The sequence below is a fragment of the Notamacropus eugenii genome, chromosome 5 (assembly GCF_028372415.1).
Source record: "Notamacropus eugenii isolate mMacEug1 chromosome 5, mMacEug1.pri_v2, whole genome shotgun sequence".
Taxonomy (NCBI): Eukaryota; Metazoa; Chordata; class Mammalia; order Diprotodontia; family Macropodidae; genus Notamacropus; species Notamacropus eugenii.
Genome location: NC_092876.1, coordinates 134828449 through 134853655, shown reverse-complemented (window position 1 = coordinate 134853655; position 25207 = coordinate 134828449). Strand labels below are relative to the sequence as shown.

General features: G+C 41.9%; 1 protein-coding gene across 1 annotated transcript in view; it reads right to left on the bottom strand.

Annotated features, from left to right (window-relative positions):
* Nucleotides 1-326: 326 nt before the first annotated feature.
* The window catches only part of BACE1 (beta-secretase 1), a 30652-nt gene continuing 5771 nt past the window's right edge, over nucleotides 327-25207 (bottom strand). Inside the window, exons 2-9 of the mRNA XM_072610996.1 lie at nucleotides 10602-10690; nucleotides 8949-9165; nucleotides 8207-8347; nucleotides 7352-7486; nucleotides 6612-6713; nucleotides 5768-5917; nucleotides 5220-5391; nucleotides 327-4602 (exon numbers count right to left, since the gene is read on the bottom strand). Of these exons, the coding sequence (XP_072467097.1) occupies nucleotides 4361-4602; nucleotides 5220-5391; nucleotides 5768-5917; nucleotides 6612-6713; nucleotides 7352-7486; nucleotides 8207-8347; nucleotides 8949-9165; nucleotides 10602-10690 (1248 nt within the window). The 3' untranslated portion in view covers nucleotides 327-4360. The remainder of the gene's footprint in view (nucleotides 4603-5219; nucleotides 5392-5767; nucleotides 5918-6611; nucleotides 6714-7351; nucleotides 7487-8206; nucleotides 8348-8948; nucleotides 9166-10601; nucleotides 10691-25207) is intronic.

Sequence of the window (25207 nt, the reverse complement as noted above, 5' to 3'; positions counted from 1 at the left end):
CCCCTGGTCTTGCAGTTTCCCTTGGTGGTACAAGTCATAGGAAAAATAGTATGCACTGTAGCATTGAAATGATGGTATTCTTGCCCACAGTTACTTTCAAATATAGTATGACAGACAACACCTAGGAAGCTGCTCTTGCTCTCTGACCACCCTACTTTGATTTGGCTCAGCTTGCAGCTCCATTTCCTTCAGTCTCATCCCTTCTTCTAGGACTGAAGCCTTGGCTGTCTAACCAGACGCCTAACTCGCTGGATACCTCAAGACATTTCTGCATCATCCTAGACGAAATGAGACTTGATAGAGAAAGAAGTGTAATGCAAGGTTGCTGGACTTTAGATTGAATAATTTACTGTGTTAACGATCATTCTTTTTACGTAGACATTAGGTTTACATCATATTGCAGTTTACATCAGCAGTCGGAGAATAACAATATCAATCAAATCCCCCCATTGCCTTTGCCACCTTACGTCCTGGGTACAGGTGTCTGGGCAGAGGTCGGCACAACCTACGGGTTCCTCCTATGTTTTGCTCCCATTGACTTAGGCTGTGCCTTATCTCTGACAGACCAACTTTGTAAAGTCCTCACCTTCTCCTTCACTTCTGGTCTCCCATTCTATAGATTTATAACCCTCCCCCCTCCCTCCTTAAGGTTAAGGCAGCTAGTTCACAACCAAGTTGTTTGGTGTCCTTGGGTGAGCTCTGAGCAGGCACTGGGGTGAGGAGATCTGTGTGCAAATTCACCTACAGAATTATCTTGGGGTGGTTTTCATAGTCTTTGAAACAAGAGTGCTACTGGGAGTATATGTTCTCTGTAATTGGGGAAAATGGAGACCAGAGGAGGGGAGGCCACCAGAAACTAAACTTCTTCATGTCACGGATTTTAGATTCCAGGTTGCATTTTACAGATAGCCATCCATGTTCTGGCTAGTACTATAGCTCGCCCTTCAGTTTCTTCTGGGCTTTTTAAATTCCATATTGGAAGAATCATACCTTTATTAGATCTCTGAATCTTACCTTTAGCCATTGAGTCCCCATTCCAACAGGATATAGTGCTAGATCTTTCCCTAATGGGATTCATCCAGGTGAAAACCAAATACCAGTTCTTAAGTGTCTGGTCCCATGTGAAAGAACCTAGCTGGAGCCTCATAGTAATCAGTCTCTACTGATTAGATAGGGGTGGCAGAAGACTTTTCTTCCTTATCCATCTGCATCTTTCCCATTTTTAGTTTGTCATCTTTCTTACCTCCCTTCCCATCGATTTACCCAGGTGTCCTTTCTCTCCTTTCCCTTTCCTTGCCTCTTGCCGAGATTCGTTGTCTGGCCATCAGGTCAAGGAAATGGCCTGGATGAGTCACCTTTGGCATTTTTCAAATGGTCTGCTGCTGAACTGGAGCAGAGGTGAGGAGGTAGCTCCAGTGCACAGGGCTCATGCCCCCATTTTTACCTCCTCCAGACTTCTCTGGTAATGTTGATGTCTACTTTCTTAACAACTGGCTTTTACTCTGACTCCTTTGAGGCAGAAAATATGGTAGGTAGGATTGGAGATCAATTCTATGTTCTCCTCACTTTGTGGTTCTCTTTATTCATGACCTTTCTGCCTCCCCTGAGTCTCATAGCTTCTGGGCTGCCTTTGATGCCTCTCAGTGTTTCTGAAAGGCTAGGAAGCTAACTTGGGTAAGAACAATAATTTCTAGTTATCTTCAGAAAGCTTTTAGAGCCATGGGAGTGCAGAGAATGAAGAGCATGGGATAGAGAAGAGGGGTTAGCACCCTCCTCCCCCAGCAAAAGCCCTTGGATAACCTAACCTATAGCAAGATGACAAGTGCTTCTGGAGATGTTGGTATGGGAAGTAAGACCTCAGTGTTGCTCAGTTCTTTCCCTTTTGTCTTAAGAACAATTGTAAAGCAACATCAAAGATCCATCTGTCTCGTCTGCTGGCCTACAAATGTGGAACCCGAGTATGCCAAATGAGGAGAATTGGAAATGGGACAGTGGCTTTTGAGAGTAGAATTAAAAAATAGATATATACATACATATCTTACAAGCAAGAAGCAGATACTGAGAGGGATTTTTTTTACATTTAAGAGTTCAAGTAGGGCAACTTGGAAAAGGGAATTGTAAAAAGAAGAATTAAGTACAACCAGTTTTTTCTTTAAAAAAATAACAGGAGGGCTGCAAAACCAACTAACTAAAGTTGTTGGTTTTATGCCCTGGGAAGAGCTAGGAAAAAACCAGTTTTCCTCAGCCTTGGGTAAGGATTTTAAAGCAGAACTTGGCCTTTTTGTTACACACTAGCAATCCCAAAGGTTTATTTACACACCCAAGTAAAGTCCCAAACTGGGAGAAAGCAGTCTTTTGAGATCTTCCCATCAGTTCTGGGTGGTACAGGGTATTCCCCATCAGCCAGAGCAGCACCAGGCACAGTGAAAGGAAAGGGACTCAAGTGTGGGCAGAGAAATGAGAAGCTGTGGTCCATTATTCTCATTGTTATTTGCTTATGGCTTGTGGGGAGGTCACTGGGCTGTGGTCCATAGGGTAGCCAGGCTGAGACAGGAAACTCCAGAAACCTCCCATGGCTTTTGATCCTTCTCCCCTCACCCTTGTCCCACCCCACACCCACAGAAAAGGAGCCAGCCAGTCCCTATCTAGATTGGTTGGGCTAGACTAGAAAAAAGTGGTGCAGAGGAGGAAGCTTCTTTTGAGGGGGTTGAGCTGGAGTTGAGGTTACTTGTATTTTCCTTCTCATCTTCTGCTAACACTACAGCAGGTCCTTTGAGCTGTGGGAAGATGAACTTGTTCCCCCGGTGCCCAACCCTAGGTGGCAATATAACACACGGACAGGGAAGCCAAGGAGCCAGGGGAAAGAATGGCACTCAGTGAGGGAAGAAAAGCCTTCAATGAAATGAGGAAGCTGTGACGGGGAGGCTGCTGTCCTCTCTGGACAGCTTTGGTACTAAAGACTGCAACAGGACCAGAGAGCACCAAGTTTGGGGAGCTATCAGTACTCTGCCTGTGGCACTGGAAGATTCTTCATCCACCTGAATGTGACAGAGATAGGGGGAAGATGGTAGGATGGTAAGAAAGGTCAGTGATAGTGAGGGAATAGATGCCTGATCCCTATTTATAACTGAACACAAAGGAGATTGAGACCAAGGTCCGGTGTCCCAACTCTACACTTGCTGAAAGTCCTGTGTTCTCTTTTCAAGGACTAAGGGGAAAGTTCCCCATCCATTCACTTAACTCCCTAGTTTGCAGAGTCCTAGAGGACTCCTGGGAGCTTTGTATCTCAGTAAAGGGGTGAGAAGGAAGGGAAAGAGATGAGACCCTCCGATTAGGGTAGCTTAAGAAATACAGCCAAGCTCTGCCTTGTTCCGTTTATTGTCTCGGAGGGCATGACGTAAAGGGAGGAGGGGAATGGAGGAGATTGGGAACAGAGGGTCCAGGCAGTGAAAAAAGTCATTTGCCAAGTGGACCTCAGTGGGGGAAATTTGATTTGCAAAATGGTTGCTCTTTCCTGAAGGCAGATGATGAGGACTCTGATCAAATTTTGCAAGGATTTCTTCTGAGTTTGCTTTGAAATCAGTCAGGAGGAATAGGGAAAAGGAGTATCAGTGGCCATAGTGTGGGGGCCAGTCTGATTCTTTCGTGACAACCAGAGTGCCTTACCAAATACGGGTCTTCCTGCTTGGGAGATAGGAGATGGTATCCTATGTAGATGGCAAAGCCTAAAATGGACTGTTCTTCCCATTTACTGCTTTTCCCTAACTTCTCCTTTCCCTCTCTATCTGCCCTTCTTACCATAGCCTGTACTTTCTTCCCCACCCCCAATAAAAATCACTTAAATACCCCAATCTGTTCACAAATTTTAAAAAATTCACCCCTGTAGTCAAATTAGGGTTGTTTATGTAGGTTCTACACAAAAATAAGGGGCTATTATACATGAGCCCCTACTGAAGAGAACCAGGGTGGACCGTATCTAAGCCCAGGACACCAGCAGGGCCAAGGTTGGGTATGGTACCAGTTCTGGGAATAAGGAAAAGAGAAAGATCTGGGTGGAGGAGAAGGAGGTGAGGTGGTGAAATTTTTACGATTCAAGCAGCAGAAAATTTCCTAGCTGAGGTTTGAAGTGACCAAGGGGTTTCCTGCCGTTGGAGAGTTTCCTTCTTTCCTCTTCCCCCTTCTAAGGACATTATCCCTGTGGGACGCACCTTGCCAGTATCTTCTGGTTCTCTCCCTGTCAAGATAGGCAGGCTGGTGGGTAAGAGTCCTGAGGTGCTCCGGTCACATGTTCTGTCTCCGTGTCTCCTGCCTGCGGCCAGAGTAGACAGCCAGAGAGGGCCTGTGGGGCCTGGAGGGCCCCTCACTTGAGCAGAGAGATGTCATCAGCAAAGTCATCCTGCTGCCGGCGCAGGCAGCGGAGGCAGCGCCATTGGCACACCATGAGGCAGAGTGGAAGCATGAAGAGAGCACAGATGGCAGCCATGACATAGGCTATGGTCATGAGGGTCGACTCATCTGTCTGCGGAATGTTGTAGCCGCAGTCCTCCATGTCTGCGATAACAAAGGGTCCTTCCACTGCTGCTGTCCGGAACTCATCATGCACTGTGGATTGGGGGAGGAAGTGGCATGTAAGCTGGCACAGTTCTTACACCTGAAGGTAGTTTGGGTTAGATATGAAAAAAACTTTCTAAAACTAGGAGACCCTAGAAAATGGAAGCTGTCAAAGCTCCCTTTTTCAAGGAGATTTTTAAAAGACAACTATTCTAGCTGAGGAGCAGCTTGTCACAGTCAGCCAGGCAGAGGAGTGTTTGTTTCTTTTAGGGCCACAGAATGCTAGCCCCACACCCACACCTCCCAGAGCTAGCTGCACAGTCTTGTTCTCTGGCCTACCTTTCCCAAGTGATGGTACCCACCTTCATCTTTGTAAGCTAAGTACCACCAAATAGTACATTGTCCATCTACCGTGTGTGGTCATCTTTCTCTAGGCTCTAGGACACTACAACTGTTCCTGGGTGGCTTCTGGTCTCTTGGGTTTTCAGTAGGGGTCACTGTGCTTAAGTTGTATGGTCAAGAAGCAAGACAGATATTGACAACTCCTGCTCAGTGTGTTGACTTTGAGGGACAGGCAACTCCTCATCTAGTTGGCACAGGCCCAGATAGCCTAACTATCCAACCAAATAAATATAGACCCTCTGGCTTCTCAAAACCTGTGCTCTCACCATGGCAGGCACTGACAGCAAAGCCAATTCGTTTGTGAGCTCGGTCAAAGACAACATAGAAGCCTTCCATGATCACAGCTCCCATGACAGTGCCCGTGGATGATTGTGAGATGGCAAACTTGTAGCAGTCATCTTGAGATGTGGCAACATCCTCCACTGGCCTTAGATATTGCTGGAAGTAGATGATCACGGGGTAAGAGATATCTCACTCAAATTCTCATCCTACTTTTTCTCTGGTCCTGAGATATATTTACAGATCATCCCAAAAACTAATAATTTGTTTTTTAATATTATGTTTTCCTTTTATCTCATTTGATTCTTACAGCATTCCTGTGAGATAGGGCATTTGGGATGAGGAAACAGATTTAAAGATTAAATACCTTGCCTGTTTTTACACCTGGTTTTCCAGAAAGGTTAATCCAGTGGTTCTTTTCCATATTTGTTTTGTCCCCATTCAGTTATGCCCAGTGTCTGCATTCTATCCCTCCCAACCCGTATTGTTTACCTTCCTTTTCCTGAGGCCCAGTTTGGCTAAGGGAGAGACATACCTGTGGTAGAATGGTGATTCGGAAGGACTGATTAGTGACTTCACCCATTAGGTAGAGTGAGATGACCGGAAAGATGTTCCAGGGGGTAGTGCCGGCTTGCCAGCACACCAGCTGTTCCCCTAGCCAGAAGCCATCTGGGAATTTCTCTGTCTGTCTTGACCAAGAAGAAATAGAAGTTGGAGGGACTAGTTATGACAAAGTGGCCTCTATTGTACCTTTTGCTAATTTTTTGGCACTGCAGAGGCCCCTTACTTGTTCTGCTCTGATGAAAAACTGGACTTGAAAAGGGAGAAACTGAGTCATATATAGTGGAGAATAACTAGATGGTGAGTTTCCTAGAAATGTCCTAGAATCAATTGAAAGAAATGGGGAAGAGGAGATGAGGTAGGATGGTAGAACAAGAACTATCTTCAGCTATTTGTTTTGACTTGTTTTGTTTGACTCTAGAGGGCAGAGTTAGAACCAATGGAATTGCGTTGGAATGGATTGCCTGGTGGTCTTCAAGTAGAGGCTGAATCACTACTTGCTGGGTCTAATGTAGAAGAAATTCAAGCTAAGTATACAGGCAAGACTAGATGACCTCTGAAGACCATCAACTATTCATTCTATAATTTTTGGTATGGATTGGGGGGAAGGGTGCAGCTTGAAGTGGAAGATAGGACAGATTGTAGCTGAGAAAGATGGGGAAAGATCAGTGTCCAGAGACAGGTGCTGGTCCTCAGAGTTGCAGCACTGCCATAGTATTCTGTAAGGCTATTGGTCTAATTTGATTTTTTTGTGCCTCCTTTCCACCCAACTCCCTTCAGCACCTACACTTGTAGGCGTGTCCATTAATGCCACTGACCGAAGAGGCTGTCTTGATGGACTTGACTGCAGCCTCAAACACTTTCTTGGGCAGTCTCAGGTTGGTGGTACCACTGTCCACAATACTCTTGTCGTAATTGTACTAGAGAGGAGAAAAGATGTTCATGCAGCCAAATGTCTTTGGGTGCCAAGTGGTGGCATTGTGCTGATAAGAGCTATACTGGTCACCAGTTAGTCCAAGAGGTCTCGAGTATGGATTGGCACAGCATTCCTTTGTCCTTCAGTTGCCCCAGCTAGAACCCCACCTACCCACAGACCACTAGGATCAGCCCTTCCCAATAATATAGGCCAAAGGCCTGTAGACCTTACAGTTGGCCTTGCTACTGTGCTTAAGGACCACTAGACCTTTCCATGCACCCTACAGCCAAACTTTCCTTTTTGTGTTGTCTCTTCCAATTAGAATGTGAGCTCTTTGAGAGCAGACTATGCTTTTCTATTTGTGTTTCTAGCATTTAGTGTGGTTCTTGGCATATAGTAAGAGCTTAATAAATTATTTTCTATTCCATTCAAATAGCTCCTAAATCATCATCATAACCATAGATCTAGAGCCAGAATGGGCTAAGACTAACTCACATTTGTATAGTGCTTTTTAATTTTTCAAAATGCTTTTGTAGCTATTCTTTTTCAACCTTGAAGGGTAGATTGAGTAGGGATTATATTATGTCCATTTGACAGCCTCAAGATGTACCTTCTTACTCCCAGTATTCCTGGTACTCTTACCTCCTTACAGTCCATTTTCAGGTCCTGCCCATTGATCTCCACCCGAACGATGACAACTTCATAGTACCACTCTCGTCGGATAGGTGTGTACCACAGACTGCCCACATATAGGGAATGGTCAATGCCCCCAACGATCTGGAGAGAGACAGCGCCAGGTTTGTGTCATGCCCCAATCCACTGGGTGCATACCTTAGGGAACGAGGTGCACAGGGCTTTAGGATCCTGGGGCTCTGAGTATGTCAGCCATTGGATGTAATGATATAGCAACAACAACAACAAAATTAGATGTCTTTTTGGATGGCAAAGCCCTTGAGAGGACATAGCTTTTATCCTTCTTCCTGCAGGGATGACTGTCCCTAATCCATCCAGATAGTTTGGGAATTTCTCCTTTAAAAATTTTTATTCAACAGAGGAGATGCTCCATTTTTTCCAGTCACTCATTCCACTTTCATATACCTTCTTTCATTAGGAAGTTATTTAAATCTTACCCAACTTGTTTTTGTTGCAATTTGTCTATTGCCTCATTTTGGTGGGGATGGAGCACCATTCACTATTTTCCTGGTGAAGGCATGAAAACCTACCTCTTCTTTGGACTAAGCCATGTTTAGCCTTTTCTGATTAATTTATGTTTCAGTTATTTAATCATTTTCGTCTCTCTTCTGACTCCACTGCAAGTTTCCCATGAATCTTTTTAGTGGTAGAGCCCAAGACTTGTATAGCAAAGGTCTGACCAACATTGAGAAAAATAAAGGATCACCAGCCCCTGAATTGCCTCTGGCTTAGCGCAGGAGGGAGGAGATGCCAGCTGGTACCTGCCCATCTGCCTTGCCAATGTCTACCCCTGAACTCACTTACCATGCTCCCACCAACTGAGGCCGTTGCCTCAGACTGGTTGAGGTTTGGGGAGCCAGTGCCACACAGCTGTAGGGAGAAGAGGTTGGGTACTTGTGTCTGCTTCACCAGAGAGTCAAAGAAGGGTTCCAGGCTGTCATCAGGCTGCCAGGGAGACAAGTAGAGAGTGAATCCTGAGACAGAATCACTGTGACAAGGGAACAAGGGGAAAGAATCCTGTTTCCATGCCAGAGCAAAAACAATTATGCTGGGGTAGGGTGGAGAGCCTTGGAAGTCTCCTTCAAAGGGTCATCTTGGAGATAGTTAGCCTTGGGGCAGAAAGGCATTTTTGGAAGGTGATGGCAGCTTGGATGATGCTGAGAGGCAATGCCCATCCCAACAGAGGGGTATTGATGAGATAAGAGCTCTTGTGGGACTTTTGAAGTAGGGTCATCCTTTCAATCCTTTCATGCATGCCTAATTCCTTCCAGATATATTTTTTTAAAAGCTTAGTATCTTTTGTTTTTACATCATTTTCATTACCAAATGCATTTATCACCCCACCATTCTTCAGAATCTCTAAAGAAAACTCATTTAGTGTTTCATACTTTCATAACTTCCCTATATTTAATTTCAAATGTTCTTGCTTCAGTTCAAGCCCATTCCCACTTGCTCCAGTTCCTCCCTCAGGCAGTCACTTTACCCTTCCCTCCCCATAATCCTTCTTCCCCATGCAGCGTTCAGTTCGAACCCTCTGCTTCCTCACCCTGGCAATCTCAGCATAGGCTAGTCCCAGGATACCCTCCCAGTTAGAGCCATTGATGAAGAACTTGTCAGACTCAGTGATGGCAGCGATGTTGGCACGTACAGTGACATTTGGGCCATGAGGGATGCTTACTAGGTCAGTGCCCAGCTCACCCTCCCACTTGCCCTGAGTGTAGGGCACATATACACCCTTCCGTAAGTCCCGATAGGTGCTGGATCTGTGAAGAGAGGGAAGGTATATAGGTTTTGGGGATAAGGAAGTCACTTTCAATAACACAGAATTTCTAATTTGGGGTCCACTGGCATCAGCTTCAAAGAAACCACAGTAACAAGCAGAGCTGTCAATGTCCCATTACCTTTTCAGTGGGATGCCCATTCCCACCTTAGTTGGGACTAGGTTCTTCCTCCTAGAATCCTATCCATATCTAGATATTAATAGAGTGGGGCTAAAGCACTTAGACAACTCATTTTTGTCCTGAGAACACAATGGTTAAGGGTACCATGCAATTTGACAAAGGGAAGTGGGACTGGAGCTCCTTCAGTAACTGCCCCATCGGCTCGTTTCCCTAGATCTTGGGCCAAGGCCCTATGGGAAACAAGCCTGGGCATTGTGCATTGTGCCTGGTGCCAGAAGGGCAGCCAGGGGCATCTCTTCCTCTCCCAGCTTGGCTGAGCTCCCAGAGAAAAGGACTCATTGACTCCCTTGCTGCATTGGGACCTGGTGGTGCCAACCGGGTGACAGAGAGTGTGCCAGGAAGAAATGGTAGGGAACCCTAAGAGCAGATTACAGAGAGGACTAAGATTTGTGCAGACTCCAAGATTTCATACAGGTGCATGTTACACACTACTAATATAAAGTCCCCCACCTGGGTGTAAGCACTTTGCCTGCTTGAATATTTTCCACCCATTTACTCCTATCCATGGGTTCAAATACTCATGAGATCTTACACTTAACATAATGGCACATAACCAGGGCTTGAGCTGCTAGGAAGGAGAGTCAGAGAAGGAAATGATTCCTCTCCATTGACCTTGACCATACTCCCCTGCCTGTCAAATGCTTAGGGAGATGGGGTTCACATATGCTCTGAAGTGCCTGTGTGGCCCCAGAAGGAGGATGTTTCAGAAGCATTCTTGTCTCTTCCCCTCTTCCTCTCTGTCTGCCTCTCACCTGCATATATCACCCCTTTTCTGATCCATACACTCACTGGTGAACCCCACGATTCTCTTTCCATCCCTGTGTCAGTGATTTTTTCCAACCATGGTTTTTCTTTTCAGCTGAGACTTCTCAGCTCAGTTCATCATCTCTTCCTCTGAGCCCTGTTTTGGCCCTTTGTCCTGCAAAACTGCCAACTCTGTAGGGGAGCTCTATGTGGCTGTAATAGGAGGGTGATTTCTCATGGGGAAGTTAACGGGCATCTCTACTCTGAATTTCCTGACTTTCACCCAGGCTAGGGGTTCACGAAAGGCCCATTTTCTTACTTCTTTGAATATGCCCTCTAGGTCTTGTTCCTCACCCTCTTAGTCACTAGTCCCTGTTTTCTGCTCTTAGAGAATGAAAGAATCTTGGTTCCCCCATCGCTGGGAGAGATGGATTTCTAGGATGGAAGTAGGAGGTGGGGTGGGATGTCCCTCCTCCATTTCCCCTTGCACTCACAGCTGTCTCCGGTAGTATCGATGTAAGAAAGGGTGGGGAGCAGCTCCGACTGCAAAGTTACTGCTGCCTGTGTCCACTAGGATATTGAGCTGTACAAGAAGAGAGAGAGAAAAATGTTATTAGAGGACAAGAAACTCCAAGTGCCCCAGTAGAACATTCCTCTACTCCCAGTCCCATCCTCTTCTTTTTTAATGAATGGTCATGCCCAGCAAGGACCCAGAGACTTAGGAACCTCTCAGAATGGTCATCAGTAAAGTAATGGGGAAATGGCAGCAGGTGTGTCAGAAGTCTTCTTGTATTTACCCCCTTTCTCCTCTTGTACCTGTATCTCTTTCAAAGCACAGAATGTAAGAACCAGAAAGGGACCTAAGAGATCATTGGATCCAATCCACTCACACTACTACTGCTTTTGACCTCTTGATATCTACTTCTGCCTCTGATTCTGTCTTTATCCATTGAATTATGTTTTTCCTCTTTTTTTTCCTCTGGTTGTCCCAGGAAGTAGCACACTCAGCAGGCAGCCTGGCCATCTCTCCTAGCATCCCCTCATGTAGAGTACAGCTATTTTAGGGACTTCACTGAACTGCAAAGCTTTTAAGGTAGGGACTGGAGCTCATCTGTGTGGGTTGACATGTATGTGCACATGTTCCGAGATTGGTATGCGATTTCCTGGGGTATTACTTGTCAGCTTCAAACCCTAGAGTGACCCTGACCCCTTTACTTCAATTGCAGAGAATCGTAGTGATCAGGAACATAGTAGTTGCCCTCGTGAAAATCTGTCATTCTGGGCCCCACAGCTTCTGGCTGGGTAAAGGGGCAGATGCTTGTCCCAAGGGCTTCCCAGTACATAAAGCCCCTGCAGACTTGAACTCTAGTCACAGAATCATGGAATCTGAGTTGGAAAGGGGTTATCTAGTCAGAACCCCTTTCTCAAAAAACCCAACTATAGCTAAAAAAAGGTTCTCCAACCTCTAGTGAAGGGAAAACTACTCCCTTGAGAAGTAGTCCATTATTCTTTTGGGTACATCTAACTGTTAGGGAATTTTTATTTTGATGAAGCCTAATTTTGCTATTTCATAAATTCAATACCTTAATTCCAGTTTTAACCTCTTGGGACCAAGCAGAACAAATCTAATCTCCATTCCATGTGACAACTCTTCAAATGCTTGGAGACAACTACCATGTCTCCACTAAACCTTCATTTCTCTAGTCCTTCCCCACCACCTTCTCCCATCTCTCCTGTTCCCAATTCTTCTCTGTCTCTTCTCTGCCTGATGACCTCTCTTCTTTCTGGAGGCTGTGAGCATTTGCTGAGTAGGGTGCTATGCTGGGTGTTTGGGTGAGGACACACATGAAAATTAGTGCTTCTGGAGAATATTAGTCTAGCTGAGAAAAGACAAATCTAAGTGTTTCTCTCTTGTTTTATATGTCTACCATTTCCTCTGTCCTCCATTCCTGGTCCCTCTCCCCTACTTCCTCTTCCTCATATCTCCCACAATACCTCCTTTCTACCATCTTCCCAGTCTCTCTGATCCTACTGCTTTCTCTTCTACTTCTTGCCCTCCATTTTCTTTCTTTCTGTCACTCTCCCACTGCTTCTTCTCCCGAATGCTCTAACTCTCAGTCCCTCTTTCCTATCTCTGGGCAGCCACTAGTCATTTAGAATTTTCAGAAGGGAGACTCAGCAGTTTAGATTGCTCTCCCCTGAATTTAACCAGATTAATGATTAAAGTGTTTCCTTTTCTCCACAGCATTCCCACACCCCCTGATGAGTGGGATCCCTCCCGCAGGTTCCTCTCTATAGCATCTTGACTTTGCTAGGCACAAGTATCCCTTCTCTCGTTTAAACTCTAGCAAGGAAGAACTAACTATGAATACCAAGTGTCCCTGTCACTTGTGGGGAGTCTTTCATTTTTGAAGAAAAGATCTTTGAAGGTCTGCTTAGTGTCCTGCAATTTTGGGAATGTGCTGAGCCTGCTCCATGGAGGCAGTCTTACTCTCTGTTTCCCATCATCCTGCCTTTAGACATTGTTCTTGCAAGGTGATGGTGATGGAGATTCCTGTGGCTTAATCACATGGGAGCCCTGTCCCACTTAGGAATATCCAGTCCCCAAAGGGAAGTCCTGTTCCCTCCTGCAACCCTCACTCATTTATATTTATACATGCCCTTTAACTATGACTGGGGCCTGGGTAGTACAACATTTTTGCATATAGCTCTTCTCATTTTCTCACTGTGTCAGCGAAGGTTGTCTAGGATCCTTTGCTCCATCTCCAGCCACTTACCACAGTTACCTGAATCTTCTCCCTGCAGGTCCCTTGTGCAAGCTATACTTCCCCAGATAAATATGCCCCTAGACCTGTCCCATTTCCAGCCCTATTCCTCAATTGATATAAGCTCCACTTCCTTGGGGTACAGATACAGAGAAGAACATCGACAATATTCCTAAAGTATTCCTAAAGACAAACCTTTCTATGAGGGTGGGCTGTAGCTATTGCCTGCCTTAAATCAAGTCAACAGACACTTACTAAGCACTGTGGCACTATGTGCCAGGCACTGGAAATGTATGAATGTCTGATGTCTTTGAGTAGGGGAGATTTTTTTTTCCATTTTTTTTCTATTTATCAACTTCTATAGCAAGGCCCTTACCCAATCCATATACTATAAATAGAAATTCTAGCCAATGGAAAAAATAGCATGAAAGGGAACCCACAAATACAGTTTTAAAGCCAAATTTGGTTGAGTGGGGGTGGAGAGAAACTTCAGGGAGAGACCTTAAACCTTAGAATACAAGACTTTATGGGAAGATGGGAAGTAGGCAGAAGTGCAGGGATATTGCCCATCTTCATGGCCTTCTAATTTTTTGGGGTGCATTTTATTTAAATGCTTAACTGATCCTTTTCATTTTAGGGGGGCATTACAAACCCCTTCTCCTTATTACCACTCCCCAGTCCCCCAAACCTCCCTTGTAAAAACTTAGCATAGTCAGACAAAACAAAGACACCCAATGACCACATCTGAAAATGTGTGTCTCCTTTTGCACCTCTGGTCCATCATTTCTTTGTCTAGAGGTAGGAAGCATCAGTCCTATAGAGTTATGGTTGGTCATTGCATTGATTATAGTTCCCAAGTCTTTCAAATGTGTTTTTCTTTATAATATTGTAGTCATTGTATAAATTGTTCTCCTGGTTTTGTTATATCAGTTCATAGAATTCTTTCTAAGTTTCTCTTAATCCATTCCTTTCATTGTTTTTTATGGTGCAATAATATTCCATTGCATTTGTAAGTCATAATTTGTTCTTCCATTCCCCAATGGATGGGCATCCACTTTATTTCTGAGTTTTTTTCTATAATAAAAAGTGCTGTCATGAATATATTTGTACATATGAGTCCTTTCCCTCTTTTATCTCTTTGGGGTAAATGCCTAGTAGTGGTCCTAGTGATGTTTTGAGTATGGTTCCAAACTGCTTTTCCAAGATGGTTAGATGAATTCACAGCTGCACCAACAGTGTATTAATGGGCTTGTCCTCCCATTTCCCTTCCAATAATTGCGATTTCCCTTTTTTTCAGTCATCTTTGACAAACCATGGGTATGAAATAAAACCTTAGGGTTGTTTTAATTTGCATCTCTTATTATTAGTAATTAAGAATACTTTTTTCCTATATGGTTGTTGATAGGTTTTTCTTTTTCTTTTCTTTTTTGAGAACTACCTGTTCATATCTTTTGACCATTTATCTACTGGAGGATGGCTCTTGTTATATTTGTGAATGAGTTCTCAATATATCTTGAATTTTAGATTAGAGAAAATTGTTGCATAGATTCCTGCCCCATCCCAGTTTATGATTTCCCTCCTAATTTTAGCTGCATTGATTTTGTTTGTGAAAAAGGTTTTAAATTTTATCTCATCAAAATTGTACATTTTATCTCCTTTGATCTTTATCCTTTGTTTTGTCAAGAACTCTTTCCTTACCTATATGTTTTTAGTTGTGAACAGCATTTCTTTCTAATTTTTTTTTCTAATTTGTTTATGATATGACCTTTTGTATGTAGGTCATATATCCATTTGGAGCTTATTGTATATGTGAAGTGTGTGGGTTTATTTTATGTTCTGCTACTTTGTTGAAGTTATTGTTTCAATTAATTTAGAGTTGAATCTCTAGGGTTCTCTAAGTAGACCCCCATATTACCTGCGAAAGTGATGATTTTATTTCTTCTTTGTCTATGCTTATTCTTTCAATTTCTTTTTCTTATTTTCTTACTATAGTCAGCAGATCTAGAACTATATCAAATACTAGTGGTGATAATGAATATCCTTGTTTTACTCCCAGTCTTATTGGAAAGGCCTCTCTTGTTTCTCTAATTCAAATAATATTATTAGCTGGTGGTGTTAGATAGCTATGATTGATAATATTAAGGAAAAATGTATTTCTTCCTATAGTTTTTAATGTACAGAAATGGATATTGTATTTTGTCAACATCTTTCTGCATTTGATGTAACCATGTGATTTTTTGTTTTTGTTATTAATATTGTCTATTATATTTGTAGTCTTCCTAATATTATCTCAACCCTAATAATTTTTGCTAAGAATTCAACCAGTCACACTATATAATGTTTTTAATATGTTGCTATGGCTTCTTTGTTAATATCTTATTCAGTGGTTTTATGTCAGTATTTATTAGGGAAAATGGTCTATAGTTGTTTTTCTCTGCTTTGTCTCTCCCAGATTGAGACCATATTTATATCCTAGAAGATATGTGAATTATTTCTTTTTCTAGTCTTTGAAGCAGCTTATGTGATATTGAAATTAATTGTTCTTTGAAAGTTTGATAGAATTCACTTGTAAATCCCTCTGGCCCTAGAGTTGTTTGTTGATTTTTTAATTTGGGAATTCATTTATGGTTTGTTCAATTTGCTTTTTCTGATATTATATTAAAATGATCTATTTATTGTTCTGTTAATCTGGACAGTTTATATTTTATAAATATTTATTCATTTCACTTGTTATTAATTTTGTTCACATATATTGGATAAAGTAGTTTATAGTAATTTCCTTTGTTTCTTCTTCATTTGTTTTGAATTCTCCTTTTCATTCTTAGTACTGGTAATTTGGTATTCTTCCTTCTGTTTTAAAATCCGATTATCTAATGATTTATTTTTATTAGTTTGAAAAGAGCTCCTTGGTTTACTTATTAATTAATTTTTTTCTTTCAGTTTTATTAATCTTGTCTTTGGTATCCATTATTTCTATTTTTGTGTTTAGGGTTTTTTTGGTATTGTTCTGCTAGGTTTTTTTTTTAGTTGCATGCCACTTCCATCAATGTGTTCTTTCTCTTTTTTGGTGTTGAGAAGGTTTAGCAATATAAATTTTCCCTTAAAATTGCTGTAGTCAGATCTCAAAAGTTTTCATCTGTTGTCTCATTGTTGTCATTTTCTTTGTTTAAATTATCTATTATTTCTAATTTGTATTTGACCCATCAGTTCTTTAGAATTAAATTATTTAGTCTTCATTTATATTTGAACCCTTTTTTCAGAGACCTTTTGTTGGTCATAATTTTTATTTTATTGTGGTCAGCAAATGATGTGTTTCATGTCTGTGCTTTTCTGCATTTGTTTAATGCTTAAAAATGTTTAAAAGCCCTAAGAACATAGTTAATTTTTTAAAGGTGTTATGCACAGCTAAGAAATATTCTCTTTCTATTTCCATTCAGTAACTATCATTTGATCTATCATATCTAACTTTCCTGAAAATTCTACTCAGGTTTGAAACAATTTTCTTGTTAATCTTTTGGTCAAATTGTTTATGTCTGAGAGAGGTACATTACAATCCCCAGCTAGCATACTTTTGTGTGTCTCTTTCTCCCTATAATTCAATGAATTTCTCTCTTTTAAGAACTAAGAAGCTATGCCATTCATTATATATTTATTATGCATGATATTTCATGTCATCTTCTGACCTCCTTCCTTTTGACTAGAACCACTCTTCAGAATTTTGAATTTAGTTAAGTCTCACTTTATGCTTTCTTGTCCCTCTTTCCTTCTTCTTTAGATTAAAATAAATATTAAGAATAATTTTTTAAAGGGAAAAGTCATAAGATGGCAACCTGATGGTATGTAAATAGAGGGAAGAAGGGGGGGAAGGAGAGATAATCCAACCTATTTGTGACTATGGTGGAGGGTGGTTCCTGGATTTACACATATGAAGCTCTGTTCCTGACATTCCTCCTTTTCTTAACTGACAGAAACAGGTCTTAAGCAGTTTTCCTCTTAGGTACCTCTGCCTTTACTCTGCCATTCTACCTATCCTTAGATGACTAGGTAGACTCAAGGGTCCCTATTTGGTTATTGCCTCTAGGTCCCCAGGGGACTGCTACCGCAGGGTCAGGGGGAGGTCAGGGCCAGTCAACCAACAAACAAACTCAACATAATCCCTGGGGCCTTCTCAGATGCAGTCAGCTCCTGAGTAGGAAGAGCTAACAGGCTCCCATGGGGACAGATTCGTACTTAGAGGAGAGATGCACCTAGAGCTGTTAAGCTCAGGGTGTCCTTCCTCTCCAAGTCCCACCTTAGTCAGCAGATGAGAAATCATTGATAGCTCTGGAACAAAAGGATGAAGGATAGCTCTGGGACAAATGGACAGGGTGACCTCCAGAGGTCATACAGATGAGCTGTATTCCTGACAGCCCTTAATCTGGCCTGTAGAGATGAGAGTCTTGTCAGTTCTTAAAAGTTTTCCAGAGGACACTGCAGTCTCCCTTGGCATCCTCTTTCAGTATCTGCGAGTCTAACTCCAATTTTGCCTTCTTTTTGTTTTGTCCTTAGGAGAGATGGATCCCGGCTGATTGCCTTTCTTTGTATAATCATACTCTAAACTCTAGATTTCTTTTAGCACCTTCTGAAGCCCTGAGAGGCAGGGCAGGTTAATATTTTCTTCAGTTTGCAGAAGAAGAAATTAACATTCAAGAGAAGATGAACACATTTAATAAGAATGTATGTGTAGAACGTATATAAGACTGTATGTAAGCCATGGTGGGGAGGGAACGGGGAGGGAGGGGTAGAAAAATTTAAAACTTATGGAAGTGATTGTTGAAAACTGAAAACAAATAAATTATTTGAAAAAAGAGATGAGCACAAAACCACATTTATACATGTGTCAAAATTGAGATGAGAACTCATAAGTCTCAACTACTACCCCTCCACTCTGTGTGAGCTTGTCTCCTACATGGAGAAGTCTCTTTTTAGACTGATCAGGAAGACCAGCTCAAATGAAGAATTAGAATTGAGAAAGAGGACAAATATTGAAGGTGAGGTGGGGGTTTAGCATAGCCAACCCTGATGGGTGATTTCTAGCTTCTCTATTCTCTTCCCTGCTTTGGTATCCTCTTATAAGTTTTTCAGGTTTTTTTTCTGCTGAAAGCACGTGGTCTTGGAGTCTTTTTCTCCTTTATGGGCCTTGGTCTGCCTGGGAACTGTGGGCTTTTGAGATAATCTCATTTGCTTCCTTGAACTGGAATGCCAAGACCTGAGCTACTTGCCTGAGACATGAACTTGGAGTCTGGTGGTTTGTACTGGCTAAGGGCAAACAGAGGGCACAGATGCAGCCTCTAGCCTAGAGCCCAGGGTTGCTGGGCCCAGTCCAAGTACCTTCCTTCCTCTCTCACTGAATCAGCTGACACCTAAGCAAACATGATCCTTTCCCAGAGTGTAGCCTCTGACTCAAAATCACAAAATTTCGGAGTTAAAGAGACTTCAGTGGTTATTTGGTCCAATTCATCTTCCTTTAAAAGAATTCCTACTATCATATATCCTACACGTGGTCACCCAATTGCTTGAATGCCTCCATTAAAGATCAGACATTCCTCTTCCTCAAAACAGTCTTTCAAATCCTTTATGACAGCTGTCATGTCCCACCTGAGTCTGTTCTCAAGGTTAGCTCCTTCAGCCTGTCCTCATGCAACATGGACTACTGGTGAAGATGTCGACCTGGAGACCCCTCCCAAGGGTGGCCCCAACCAGATTAGAATATTATTGAGAAATGTTTAACAAAACAAATAAAAATACAACATAAATAATGTCAATTTGTGGTTTTTCTAAGTTAATTTGCAGCCTGCAGGCATCTATTTCTATTTGAGTTTGATACCATTAGACCAGAGGCCCTTTCTGGTTGCCTTACTTTGGAAATTCTTCAACTTATCAATGTCCTTCCTAAGTGCTTAATAAATGCCTGTTGTCTAATTGGTTGACTAAACTATGTTACCTAGAATTGAACACAATGCTTCCAAACTGACCAGGTGGTCTACTTGGGCCAGTACAGTGGGATTACCTCTTTGTTCTTATAAACTAAGATATACTTTACTCATAGCCCAAGATTTCATTAGATTTTTTTGACCACCACATCGCACCTGTTGACTTGTATCACACAAAAATGGCAGAATGATAGGATAGTTTGGCTGGGACACGTGTGTGTGCACACGCAGACATGCACATAATTGCTTAAAATTGCACTAATACTTTGAACAACCTGTGTACATATATACTCACACATACACTTATCTGTGAACAGATTATTTATATTCCCCAGCAGAATATATTCCATATCATATTATTATTATATTGTACATTATAGCATTATTACATTCTAGTAGAATATAACAGAATGTATTCCCCAGTAGCCCCTTGCAGTCAGGAAATGTGTCATTTTTTTTTGTTTCCAGAACTTAGCATAGTGTCTGGCACAGAGCAGACCTTTATTAAATACTTGTTGATTGAATATTTGGGAGAAATGTCTAACATATTGGAGGGCAGAATCAGGCTCAAATGGGGCAAATCTAGTAAGATGAAATTTAATAGGAGGCATATGTAAAATTGACTTTAAAAAAAATCAGCTGGATAGGTACAGAATAGAGGAGACAGTACATGTGAAAAAGGTCTGGGGTCTTGGTTTATTTGCAAACTCTCTGGTGCAACAGAATCTTTTCTCTCTTCCATTCTCCCAGGTTTGTAACCTTGGCATCATTCTGGATTTTTCACATTCCCTCACCCCCACTGATATCCATTCGGTTGCCAAATCTTGCTTTTTCTACCTCTACAATTTTTGTATCTGACTTCTCTCTATGCTCACAGTAACCACCTTTGAGCATGTCCTTTTATTGCCTTTCAACTACACTGTTGCACAAACCTCCAAACCTATCTCCCTGCTTTAAGCCTTTCCCCATTCTAGTTCGTCGTTTACACAGCTGCCAATGTGATTTTCTGTAATTCAAATGATCATGTGATTTCCCCCATGATTTCATCTAGACAGGGAGCTACCTGTAATAAGCTTCCTTTACAAATGCATACCGGTACCATCTCTGTAACTTTGAAAGGTTGAATGACCTACTAAAGGTCATACAGCAGGATGTATCGGAGACAGAACTTGCATTCAGGTCTTCCTGACTGTGAGTGCACCTCTCTATCCATTATACCATGCTTCCTCACATTTTACCAAGAAAATTAAGACCAGACATTTCAAGTTCCCTCATATCCCCAATTCTACATCTCAAATCCTCTCAACATCCTCCTCCATCTCTCCTACTCTCTTACAGCAACCGAAGATGAAGTGATTCTTCTTGCCATCCCCTACTCCCTGATCCTAACTTCTGTTTCTTTATAGGAGCTAACTTCAATCATCTCCCATGTCTCTAACCCTTAATTTCTCTATCCATTGGCCTTTTCCTTGCTGCCTACAAACATACTCAGCTCTCCCCCATCCTTAAAAACCTTTTTCTTGATCCTTGAGCTTTAAGTTTTCTTCTACTGCTGAGGGTTTTTTTTCTTAAAAAAAGGTGTCTTAAAAAAAAAAAAAGGTGTCTTTCATCATTACATCCAATTTCTTACTTCCCACTCACTTCTCAACCCCTTAGAATCTGGTTTATGACCATACTGCTTGACTGAAGCTGATCTCTCCAAGGTTACCAATGCCTTCTCAATGATTAAATTGAATGCTCTTTTCTTAGTTCCTAGCCCTCTTTACTTCTTTACAGTATTTAGCACTGTTAGCCCACCCCTTCTACTTCATAGTCTCTCCTCCCTGGATTTTTTGTGATACTATACTCTCCTTCTTCTGACTGCTCCTTCTCAGTATCCTTTGTTGAATCGTTATCCATTTCCTGTTCTCTGTGGGTATGCCACAGAGCTTTATCCTGGGTATTCTTTTCTCTTCTGTCTCTCTGTGTCTCTGTCTTCATCTCTCTGTCTCTGTCTCTCTTTCTCTCTGAGTGATCTCATCAGTTTCCAAGGGTTCAGTTATCATCTGTGCAGATGACTCCCAAATCAACATGTCTAGTCTTCATCTCTCTTCTGAGCAGTTCTATCTGGTGAACATTACCTGGATGGTTCATAGACATGTTAAAATCCACATATCCAAAGCAGAACTTACCTTCTCCCTACAAACCTTTCCTCTTTCTAACTTCTTTGAGGGTACCAGGCTTCTTCCAATCACCTAGGCTGGCCACCTTAGAATCATTTTTGACTTTTCACTCTTTCTCACCTCCTACTCTTCTGGACAATCAGTTGCCAAATCTTAATGATTACACCTCCATCTTTCCCATCTGTTTCCTTCTCTCTACTCACATGCTCACCATCTTAGTTCAGACCGTCATAATTTCTCACCTGGACTACTGCAATGGCCTCCTAATTGATCTCTTTATTGTAAGACTCTACCCTTCTCCAAACCATCTTTCATATAATTGCCAGTTAATATTCCTAAAGCATGGCTCTGGTTATGCCATTCTAAAACAAAGGATGAACAACAGTGTCTGTAGGAGGAGTTTCAGTGGTTCCCTATTGTCTCTAGGAAATAGTGCAAGCTCCTTTTTTAGGCACTTGAAGCCCTATATAATCTGGAACCAACCTATCTTCTAGGCTGATTTCTGTCAGTCAACAAACATTTATTAACTGTGAATTATGTGCCAAGTATTAGGGACACAAAAATAGGCAAAAGACTGTCTCTACCCCGGAGGAGCTTACAGTCTAATAGGTAAGACAACAAACAAACAAATATATACGAACAAGTTATGTGCAGGATAAATAGCAAAGAGTTAAGAAAGAAATGACACTAGAATTAAGCTTCCAACTCTCCTTATTCTACCGTGTAGCCAAATTAGCCTATTTGCAGTTCCCCATCTGCTACATCCCACCTCCAGCATCTGGCCCCTTACACAGGTTGTTCCCCAGACCTAGAATGCGCTGCCTTCCCACCTCTTCTTCTTGGAATCTGTAGTTCCTTTCATGGCTCAACTCATCCTTCCAACAAGAGGCATTTCCCTATCCCCCTATTTGTTAGTGCTCCCTCCACCTAAAAATGACATCTATTTTGTAGACATTTTCCATTTCATTATCTGTATAGATATTATTTCCTCTTAGTATAATGTAGTCTTGACAGTAGACACTGTTGCATTTTTTGTCTTTGGATTCCCAGCACCTAGCCCAGTACCTTGTGCCCAGTAGGTGCTTAATAAATGCACGTTTAAGTTTACTGAATTTTATGGCAGCCAGAACCAAACAAAATTTATATGATTTTTAGGCTGCATTTAGAGAGGCAAAGTATTTAGAACAAGCGAGATGATAGTTCTACTGTCCTCTTTTTTGGTCAAATTCCATATTTAGTGTATTGTATTTCCAGGGAATCCCAACATCCATGAAATCACATCAGTACAAAACAACAACAAATAGTTGAGTGGAACAGAATGAAGAGGCATAGATGAACTGTAATCTACATTTTTGGAAAGAATACACCCATCAGTGAGATTACAAATCCACTAGAGTATTCAAATAAAGGAGGTATCATTATTACCTTTAAGCATCTCTAGAAAAAAACAGAATTAAAATGAAGAACCAATAAACAAATCAATAAAACCAGTAACAAATCAATAAAAAACAAAGCAATAAAACCCGTAAAACAAACCAATAAAAAAGCACCTCCTGTGTTAGTGGCTACTATAGTCAGAAAAATGTTCTTGTAGTCTATCCTTGGTTCTACAAAATGCATGGAAGTTGTTTCCTTCTTGTCCTATCCTTAGTTAAAATGAGGGGGAGAGTTACAACTAAGTTTTGCATATTTGTGATTCCTAAAACCCAGATCTGATCATATCACCCCATTATTCAATAAATTCCAGTGGCTTCCTGTAGGATAAAACTTTATCCTGTAGGATAAAACCTGTAGGATAAAACTTCAGTTTGGTTTTCACAATCTTTAATAACCTGCCACCACCTTCCCCCGCCCCCCACATACACACATACAATACACACACAAAATTTTCTTATCCTTATGCCCTTCCACATCCTCCATGATTCAGTGATACGAAACTGGTCTCCTTAACATTCTATGAGCAACAGTCCTCTTCTCCCTCTAGGTCTTTTCACTGGCTGACCTCTGTGACTAAAATGATCTCCCTCCTTATCTCTACTTCTAGCTTCCCTGGCTTCAGTCAAGACTCAACTAAAATCCTTCCCTATTGTCTTCCCCTTGAGATTATTGTTCAGTTGTTGCCGTTGTGTCAGACTTTTTGTGATCCTATTTGGGGATTTATTTTGGGCAAAGATACTGGAGTGGTTTACTATTTCTTTCTCCAGCTCATTTTACAGATGAAGAAACTGTTTATGTTTGGGCAAACAGGGTTCAGTGACTTGCCCAGGGTCACGCAGCTAGTAAGTGTCTGAAGCCAGATTTGAACTCAAGAAAAGGAGTCTTCCTGACTCCAGGTCTGGTGCTCTATCCACTGTGCTACCCAGCTGCCCCTTGAGATTACCCCCAATTTATTTTGTAGGTAGCTTGTTTGCATGTTGTCTCCCCCATTAGACTCTAAGCTTCTTGAGAACAGGGGCTGATTTTTTACTTTCTTTGTATTCCCAGCATACTGCCTGGCACATAGGCTTAATAAATGCTAGTTGAGTGAACGACTGGTATGGTTTAGGTATGCATAGGACCTGTAAGATGTATGCAATTTGTGTGTGGGGGGGGCAGGGAGGAGGACCTGAGGACAATCATAATGCTTGATGACTCAAGACTGTCTCAACTGCAGAAGGTAGGATGGTACTGAATGGTGAGAAATGACCTACAAGGGGAAAAGATTGGAAGGACATGGATGGATTAGAGTAGGCTGGGAAAGAAAGCAGTTGGGAAGATCTGAGTCCACTATGGTGCTTTTCCAGAGGCCCTGGGATGTGGAGGGTGAGACAGGAACTAAGAATTCTGGTTCCTAGTTAGACAGGATCCCCCTGAGACTTTTTGAAATGAATCCCAGAACTTCCTAGACCTCCTCATGGATCTGAATGGTTGCAGGAGAAGGAGTCCCAGGTCTGGGCCCTATTCCTACTCCAGAGCCTAACTTTCCTATGTTTCTGTTCCTGAAAAGGTAGAACCTGAACAGCATGCTTCATGGTGAGGATTGTTTTCATGCCAAGAAAAATGGCTTGGTCTCCACCATGCATTCCCACGTTGTTCTCTGCGCCATCACTGCCTGGAAAAGCCTTCCCAGCAGAGATAGCTGCCTAGGATCCAAATGGATATTAGTGGGTGGAAGTGGTATCCATTTTATATTCCTTAGTTTCTAATTTTAAGTTTCTGCTTTGCTTTTCTAAAGTCTAGCCTTTAACTGGTGAAACCTGGCCATTTCTTTTCTTTTCATGATCTCTTTAGTTCCTGACCCTGAGCCCTAGAAAAAATAACAAGCTTTCTTTATCTTGTCTTCTTGCTGAAATGACTTCATATTAACCTCTGGCTATGATGACTCTGGAAATTGCTAGGTGGCTCAGTGGATAGAGCACTATCTCTGGAGTCAGGAAGACCTGAGTTCAAATCTGGCCTTAGATACTTACCAGCTGTGTGACCCTGGGCAAGTCACTTAACCTCTGTTTGCCTTAATCCAGTGGAGAAGGAAATGACAAATCGCTCTAGTATCTTTGTCAAGGAAACCCTATATAGGATCATGAAGAGTTGGATACAACTGAACAACAACATGATGACTTTGGAAGTACAGCTGAGGCAGATGGTGCATCTCATCTGAGTAAAGCAAATTAAGATGTCAGCGAGACCACTTTAGATGTACTAACCTCTGATTAAGATTCTGGAATCCTAGGTCCAAATCATGGGATCATAGGATTTAGAATTGGAAGGACTGTAGAAAATATTTTGAAATAGACATTTCACAGGACTTTAAACTCAATAAGTCCAAAACTGAACTCATCTTTTCCCAAATTCAACTCTTTTCCAAATTTCCTTATTTTTGTCGAGGGTGCCACCATCCTTCCAGTCATCCAGGTTTGCCACCTGGATTTGCAATGTCATCTTCTACTCCTCATGCTCATTCATCCCAAATATCCAATCAGTCATCTATAGCCCTACAACATTTCTCAAATACATCTCCTTTTGTCTGCTCATGCAGCTACCAACCTGGTTCAGGCCTTTACTCCCTCTCACCTGGACTATTCAACAGCCTCCTAATTGGTTTCCCTACTTCAAGGCCCTGATGCTACTAGGGGCATCAAACTAAATCAGAAACAGGGGCCACTACATTGTACATAATGATCCCTGTGAGCTAGCTGCATACTGACTTAGTTTAAAAATGTAA